General features: G+C 36.7%; 1 protein-coding gene across 1 annotated transcript in view; it reads left to right on the forward strand.

Annotated features, from left to right (window-relative positions):
* nr5a1a (nuclear receptor subfamily 5, group A, member 1a) overlaps positions 1-8,782 on the forward strand; it is a 15,771-nt gene that overhangs the window by 1,119 nt on the left and 5,870 nt on the right. Inside the window, exons 2-7 of the mRNA XM_016498993.1 lie at positions 490-614; positions 1,272-1,413; positions 2,802-3,286; positions 5,241-5,399; positions 7,807-7,926; positions 8,029-8,173. Of these exons, the coding sequence (XP_016354479.1) occupies positions 490-614; positions 1,272-1,413; positions 2,802-3,286; positions 5,241-5,399; positions 7,807-7,926; positions 8,029-8,173 (1,176 nt within the window). The remainder of the gene's footprint in view (positions 1-489; positions 615-1,271; positions 1,414-2,801; positions 3,287-5,240; positions 5,400-7,806; positions 7,927-8,028; positions 8,174-8,782) is intronic.

Here is an 8,782-nt window from a genome sequence, read left to right on the forward strand (position 1 = left end):
TGTCGTGAATGAAGTGGGCGTGGGAGTCGGTGGGTGGTCACGTCCATATAGGAGGCTTGACAAGAGTCAATAATATGATAAAATCCATCTTTTCCTCAGATGCACAGATGCACCGAGAGCTCTAGATCTCCATCATTATTATTTTTTCATCATTAACTTCTTTTTGATTTGATACTTTTACACAGTCTTCGTTTTATTTGATCACTGTTCAGGGATACGCTAATGTATTTTATAGGCATTTTATAGTACATGCTTTATTTTATGTGGAATTGATGTGATGTTTAGATCATTATAACACTATACTGTGGTCAGAATGCACATGCACAAATAAACGGTCTTGAAAAGAGAATAATAATGTAGGTTATTTCTACGTTTTTTTAATAATAATACAAAAAATAAAATAAAATAAAATAAAATAGAGTTTTATAACAAAACATTTTTCAAACGATCCTAGCATCTCTAACAGAGCCACATGCTTTGTTGCCTCAGTCACAGACGCATCTGTGAGGGTGATGGACTTCACAGCAGATGAGCAGCTGGAGGAGTTGTGTCCGGTGTGTGGAGATAAAGTGTCTGGATATCATTACGGCCTTCTTACCTGCGAAAGTTGTAAGGTACGAGACCATTTCTCTTTTGTGACGAACTCGTGTGCGTGTCGCGCTTTTTTATCGTCAATATTTCGGAAAAACGCTTAATAATTAGGCTATAAACCAAAATGTTTATGAACGGTGATGGATTCCATGATGTAGCTAGCCTAGTGCTATGAAAATCATTATACGTAACACTCTTCGTTAATGTTAATGGAATTTATTTACTCATTTATGTATTATTATTTAGTAATTTTAAAGTAATAACAGCCTTTGGTAAACTGTCCTTGTTATGCATGTTACATGTAATAACAGTAGGCCATATTATGAATAAATGCATGCAAATAACCCTAAACCAAACCCTAAGCACGTGTTGTTAATATTACTCAGTACTTAAATGTATAATTGCCCTGTAACAAGGACACCTTAAAATAAAGTGTAACCAATATCTTTTTTTTGGTTGGTTTCATTATGTATTCATATTCATACTGCATTTGACTGTCAACAGACAGTCTATTCACATTTACATCCATATTCCTGTAAGAAAGCAAAACAAATTTTTTAGATGGTCTGTTAATTTAGAACAGTCCAATATGATTGCAGCCAGGCTATATTGCTGTTGTTTTTAAACAGTTGACAGAGCTTGACAGAATACAATCCTTATTGTGTGCATTATCATGACAGGGTTTTTTCAAGAGGACGGTTCAGAATAACAAGAGATACACGTGCACACAGAACCAGGACTGTGGCATTGACAAAACCCAGAGGAAGAGATGCCCCTTCTGTCGCTTCCAGAAGTGCCTCAGCGTCGGCATGAGACTCGAGGGTGAGCCGTGCTTCTCGTTAGAAAACTTACATGTGTAGAAAACAGAAAAACTTTTGCTGTACAGAAGCCAAATCAAAGGTATAAGATGTCTTGTCATTTAAAAAGGAACCTTGATTGTCCTGATTATATTACTGTTGTCTTGAACAGCTGAACCTGAGAGAATATAATGCTTATTATATGACATTAAATCATGTATTATATGTGTTTATGTTATATTTCAACAAGCATCGCTTGTCATTAAAGACATTTTAGTAAAATATTGATATATTGAAATATGATTGAATATTTAATGACACTCATTATGGAGTTTAAACAAATCTTTTCAGAAGATGAAAAGATAAAAAAATATGTAAAAAAAAAAGCCTTGATTTACTTAAAAGTAATAAAAACCACGTGTTTTGACACATTGGGCAACATGTATATCTACACCAGTTAACATCTTGTTAAAAAATATTTTAATATTTCATAGCCATTTATAAACAAGTGACCCAAGCTTATTTTCTTCCAAATTAATTTAAATTGTTATTAAAGTACTTATTTATTTTATTTAAAATGTTCAGGGATGGAAAATATCCTTGTCAGTGTCTTATTTTGCTCTCTGGGCGCGCGATTCCCAGGCCGAGTGCAGAGAAGCACCTGTTTCCGCGCGCGCCTGTGACACATTCCTCACGCGCTGATAAGACTCGCGGATTCATGTTGAGAGTTCACAAAAACCAGGCCGGAAAATGTCCATATGAAGACTCATTATGGAGTTTAAACAAATCTTTTCAGAAGATGAAAAGATTAAAAAATATGTAAAAAAAAGCCTTGATTTAATTAAAAGTAATAAAAACCATGTGTTTTGACACATTGGGCAACATTTATATCTACACCAGTTAACATCTTGTTAAAAAATATTTTAATATTTCATAGCCATTTATAAACAAGTGACCCAAGCTTATTTTCTTCCAAATTAATTTAAATTGTTATTAAAGTACTTATTTATTTTATTTAAAATGTTCAGGGATGGAAAATATCCTTGTCAGTGTCTTATTTTGCTCTCTGGGCGCGCGATTCCCAGGCCGAGTGCAGAGAAGCACCTGTTTCCGCGCGCGCCTGTGACACATTCCTCACGCGCTGATAAGACTCGCGGATTCATGTTGAGAGTTCACAAAAACCAGGCCGGAAAATGTCCATATGAAGAGAAATATCCATTTGCTTTTGCCCTGACTTACTTAAGCAAAACCGTGCCAAGCATTCCTTGCTTTATTTGGCTTTTTATCCACTGTGCTCTTAAAATAGGCTTACATTTCCAATTGTATCAGACAAACAGCATGTCTGCAAAATGTAAATAATATTTGATAAGTTTGATATGCATCCTATAACACTCTCAACCTCTTTCCTCCCAGCTGTCCGTGCAGATCGAATGAGAGGAGGAAGGAACAAGTTTGGTCCCATGTACAAGCGGGATCGTGCCCTGAAACAGCAGAAGAGAGCTTTAATCAGAGCCAGCGGCTTTAAAATAGAGGCCAACCCATCCCTCCTGTCCAGCACCCAGACAGAATACCCGCTTCCCGGATTGCTCTCAGGTCTCCATCCCACTTCCCTGTCCTCTCCGGAGTATGACTGCCCTCCTCTCTGCCCCCCGGCCCTGGGTGTAGCGCTGCAGAGCTATTGCTCATTCCCGGCTCAGTACCAATACACTGTTCCCTCCTTACCCAGCAGAGCGATTAAAGCCGAATATCCAGATGCATACTCCAGTTCACCAGACTCCTCACTGGGGTACCCATACCCTGACAGCTGCATGCCCGCGTCCCCGCTCACCAGCCCCATGAACCCCGGCTTGCCCCCGCTGGTGCTCGAGCTGGTCAGCTGTGATCCAGATGAGGAGCAGGTATGAGTTAAATCATCTGGAGATTAATCCGTTCACTAAAAAGTGGGAAAAATCTACTTTATTTAGCCTATAAACATGACTTTAAAGTGGTGTAACCAATTTTTTTCAGGTTAATTTAGTCAGATTAAATGACTTGAACGAAATCAGTTAACTTAGATGTTACTAAACTAAGCACAATTTTGTTTACCTGAAAAATCACTTTTTCTAATCATGAAAAAAAATCTATCACTGATTGAACAATAATTCACAAACTGTGTCTTTACAGTTTTTACAAACCTGTTCTGAATGCAAAAGAAGATTTTAAACATTAAAAAAAAAACATTGGACCCCATTGACCTTTGCCACTAAATTTTGTCATATAGGTTTGGAATAACATGGAATTGTTGTGTTTTTATTTTTGATTGAACTGTCCCTTTAAAGGGAGGAGAATTCTGGGATTTCAAAGGGTGCGTTGTTCAATTCAAACCTTTGGTATTTCTAACTTAGATGGTCAAAACAGACCAAAGACAAGTGTAACATTTTTATTTTTATTTATTTAACTATTATTACTATTCATGTTTTTATGGATGTTCTATATTTAAGTTTAATAATATCATATTTTTTTGGTATCACTTAAGATTCCATTTGTTAACATTAGTTAACTACTGTTCATTAGTTAACATGAACTAACAGTAAAAATACAGTACATTGCATTTATTAATCTTAGTTAATTTAAACATTTACTAATACAACAGTACATAATCCATTACAAATAAAACAATACAAAATTCAAAAGTTATAGAATATTTAATGGACCTGAGCTAACATGAATGTACAATGAGCAAGGTATTATTATTAACTAAGATTACCAAAAATTAATAAATACTTAAACAAATGTATTAGTCATTGTTAGTGCATTAACTACCTTTAGCTAATAGAACCTTATTGTAAAGTGTTACCACTTTTTCTTTAGTATTTTGTATTTTGAGGGAACTAAACAACATTTGCCACTAAATTACGTGACATTTATTTCAATATTAAATAAAAAAAATTATAAAATCAAAGACGTGTTTTATACTGTTTTTCAATTCTGCAGTATTTAAAGGGGTCATATGATGCTGCTAAAAAGAACATTATTTTGTGTATTTGGTGTAATGCAATGTGTTTATGCGGTTTAAGGTTCAAAAAGTTCGACCGGTTCACTAAGAAGATTCGGTTAAATAGAACGATTCGTTCACGATCCGGACATCACTAGACGAGACAAAACCAATAAAACCCATTACAAATGAGGCATTTGTTGCATCCAGTGGGGACATAATTACTGATTATAATGACTTATACTGTCTTTTTACGCGTTGTGTTACGTATCGCGTTGCGTAAACATAAAACCATGTCTGCATTTGTGATCGGAGAAATAACAAGCCTACTCTACACTGCTCAAAACTTGCAAATTATTAAAATATAAAAAACGTACTTACAGGCTGTGAGTCAGAAGCACCAGAGGGTTGAACTGTTGTGTTGTGTTGTGAATACAACTTAACCACTGATTTCTAGTTTTGGAAGACCAAACAAAGTAGTTTCACTTTCAAAACAAAAAAGTGAAACACACAGCGCCTTCACGACATACGCCTTGTTTCTTTGCGTGAACATTTGGGCGGCGTTATGCAAATCTTCCCACATCGTGACGTAGACATGTGGGGGCGTGTTAGAACAAGCCATTTTAGGTAGGCGTGGTTGACTCAACTTTTATAAAGAATATCTCTTTGGATTTGAGACTTTAGTCTTTGCAACTTTACAGATCTTCTTTATGCACCAGGAGCTTGTAACACTCCAAAGAGAAAGGAAAAATTGAAATTGCATCATATGACCCCTTTAAGTTAAAAACAGAGCAAAGGTATTTAATGTCACACACCATTCTTATACATTGACTTCTCAATTTGACTTGGCTGCTCTGTGTTTCGCTTCATGTTTCCAGGTGAGAGGGAAGATCAGTGCGTACCTTCACCAGGAGCAAAGCGGCAAGGGGAAGCTGGACAAACCGTGGCCGTCCAGCCTGTTGTGTGTCATGGCAGATCAGACATTGTTCTCAATAGTCGAGTGGGCAAGAAGCTGTGTCTTCTTCAAGGAACTAAAGGTACAGCTCTGAGATAAGACAAAGTGCATGTGTGTGTGTTTATACATGTAGACACACCTCTGATCATCCAAATGATTCTCTGCAGTGTTTTGTCTAATACTATTTTGGAGAAATTCTGCTATTTTGTCGCCAAACCACGTATCTTACCGAAAGATAACATTTAGGCACGCCAAGACATTCAGATATTGTGAATGTTTTGTTGCAGCATGTTTGTCAAGCAGTTTCAAAAGTAGGATTACATTTAATGTTTAGATTGTAGTGGTATCAGTGATATGTGTCAAAGTCCAAATTCTTGCTCAGTTTCCAAAAAGTTTTGGATGGATGCTAACATCCTGTGAGGAATTTTGGCAAAAAGGCATCAGATGTGAATTTGGAATCTCGAATTTGGACACTCAGTTGCTATATTCACATCAGGGAGCGTTGCAAATCACAAAAGCTTCGTTGTTGCTGTGATTCCCAAACAGATACAGTGTTGACATACATAGAATTTGCCCTCTCCAAGCTCTCACCTCTATAAATGTCTTAATCATCGGTCTCGACTCATATTCGGCCGATAAATAACTGCATGTTCCAATGAATTCAAGCAAATAATGTAGAATTTCAAACTTTGTTTTTGCACATTCACACCTGCATGACCGGTACATATTTTTCGTACAGTTCATTCCATTCTGCAGCCATGGCAGCTAGCATTCTGCGATTTCTAGCATAAAATGTGTCAGAGTTGGAAAACGCATGCCAGCGACTGACTCCTGCAGACACAATGCTTTCAGAAACAATTACATTCCGTACAGCAATAGCTCAGCAATTGTTCCAGACTGCTGAAAGGTATCGCGCGATGTGGAAAATGTGCATTTGGATTGAAAAGCGCTTTAATAAACTCAATTTAGTGCATGTTTGTGTACATACTAGGGAGGGTTTGTATCCATAACTGCGAGAGAGGTCAAGTTTACGGGGCTCGAGGCTGTGGGTTAGATGTGGATATACGGTTTGAGTAATATTGTCTGGGCTGCGGTTGATATATGTAGCGCTACGCTTCTATTAGGGCTTTAATGTTGCCCACTGTGCGTAATACTGACACAACGTGGCCTTCAAAACACTGCGTACTGTATACGGACAGAGGATTAGTGGGGGAGGAAGACGAGAAGCCGATGAAGGACGAGATGTGAGAAGGTGTCAGAGGTCATCATTTGGTTCTCATAAATACAGCACATTGGATGTGCGCTCGACGGCTGCTCGTCACAAGGACTCTCATTCCCGTTTTATGTTCTAGCTGTTCATCTGTATACAAGGCTTGCATTTCTTTGGGTTTTAGACTCAGAGATGACATGCTCGTGTACTACGATTTGAGTACAACCGCCTGAATGTCTCACATTTATTGTTGTTTAGGCCTTTTGAGACGTTTTATTCTTTAGAGGAGAATTGTTGGCAAGGCTTTGAAATATTGGTCACTACATATTTTGTAATATCTTTTGATTTTCACAAAAAGTAGTCAATTTCCTGTTTGCAGCTATCTGATATAGTCTGTATACAGTTTCTGAAGCTTTTATCACATACACAAACACTCAGTTATAGGCAAGCTCTGAGATCTCAAATCAAACCATTCACTCAGCTCTATTTACAATCCTTGTTTCATTCCAAACCTGACTTTCTTTCTTCTGTGGAACTCAAAAGATCTCCAAAAAAAAGGTCTCCAATGATGGTTTGGACTCCTTGATCTTCACTGTATGGACAGAAACACTTTTTCAAAATATCTTCTTTTGTGTTCAACTGTTTTTGTCCATACAGTGGAAGTCAGTGGAGTCCAAAACAACACTGGACCCTGTGTATTTTAGTATTATTTCTATGCTATTATTGTATTCATTAACGTAAAATCTCATTACATTATAATCTCATATTGAATTTTTACTTGAGTAATTTTGTTAGTTTTAGTAACTGTGTTGCATGGTTTTATTACATGCTTCATTTTTGTTAGTTTTTTTTTTCTTAAATATTTATATTTTATTTACATTTCAGTTATAGTCCACCATTGTGACTCGCATACTATTTCCCACTCCTCTATCGCAAGACTCAGGTTGAACATTTCAAGTTTTTATTTTTTAACTTTATTTTTTACTTTACTTTTATCAGCTTTATTTCAATTAACAAAAACAATAGTTTTAGTATATAATTTAACAACACTGAACCCATTCAAATTCATTGTATGGACAAAAAAAGACAGGCTTTTGTGTTCCACAGATAAAAGAAAGTCATGTGGGTTTGGGATGAATCATCCCAACCATCATGAATGAATGATGACAGAATTTCTGAATGAACTATCGCCTTAAATTACAATATTATGCAAAAAAGAAATCAGTATCATGGCCTGATACTGTAAGCATGTAATGACTCTTCATTTCTCCTGATTTAGGTAGGAGATCAGATGCGACTGCTGCATAACTGCTGGAGTGAGCTGCTGCTTCTCGATCATATCTGCAGACAGGTGCATCATGGGAGAGACAACAGTCTGCTACTCATTACAGGACAGGAGGTGAGTGTTTCCAACCGTCATCGCTACGGGAAAGCATTACTGTTTGCAGAAAAGCAGCAGATGTTAGTAGAGAGAGTGTAGTGAAGGTGCTGTGTGCTGTAGGTGGATCTGTCGGCCGTGTCTGACGCGGGACCTCCTCTGGCCAGTATGGTGCAGAGAGGACAGGAGCTGGCCAGGAGACTGCAGCTGCTGCAGGTGGACAGAAGAGAGATGGCCTGTCTGAAGTTCCTCATCCTCTTCAACCCCAGTGAGTACGACTGCATCCCTATTCACACGACTTTTAAGTACATACAGAGGCACAGAGTGGAACTGAAGAAAAATGATGCAAAACACAAAGAGCCCAAAACAGGTGTGATTGTATTTTTTCAAATTCTTCTAGGAATTTTTAGACAAGTTGTTAAGTTAAGATTGAATGATTGATGTTGTATAATCATAGACCTTAAAGTAGTTCTCAACTGCAAACTTCATGATGATTTACAATTATTTAAAATAAAAACAAGTATTAAAACAAACCAAAGTGACAAAAAATCAAGACATTTCTTGTTTTAATGGAACAGTCATGCAAATGAATTAAATCTTATAACATCATGGGCATTTTTATGCATTTTGTGAATATTTATATTTTTTTAGTTATGCCAAACTCCAAAATGTTATATCATGTAGAAATAAATACAAATATTAATTAACAAAATATAACAACATATAATAAATAATATAATAAAATATATAAAAAAATAATAATGTAACAAATATTAATAAAAGATCACAAACAACCGGGGAAGTCATGGGGTTCCCTTTCATGGGAACTTCGAACTGCGTCCTCTAGGGGTCGCTATGGGGGAACGCCTCGTCGTGA

Source organism: Sinocyclocheilus anshuiensis, unplaced genomic scaffold (assembly GCF_001515605.1).
Source record: "Sinocyclocheilus anshuiensis isolate Anshui unplaced genomic scaffold, SAMN03320099.WGS_v1.1 scaffold1163, whole genome shotgun sequence".
In the NCBI taxonomy this organism is placed as follows: Eukaryota; Metazoa; Chordata; class Actinopteri; order Cypriniformes; family Cyprinidae; genus Sinocyclocheilus; species Sinocyclocheilus anshuiensis.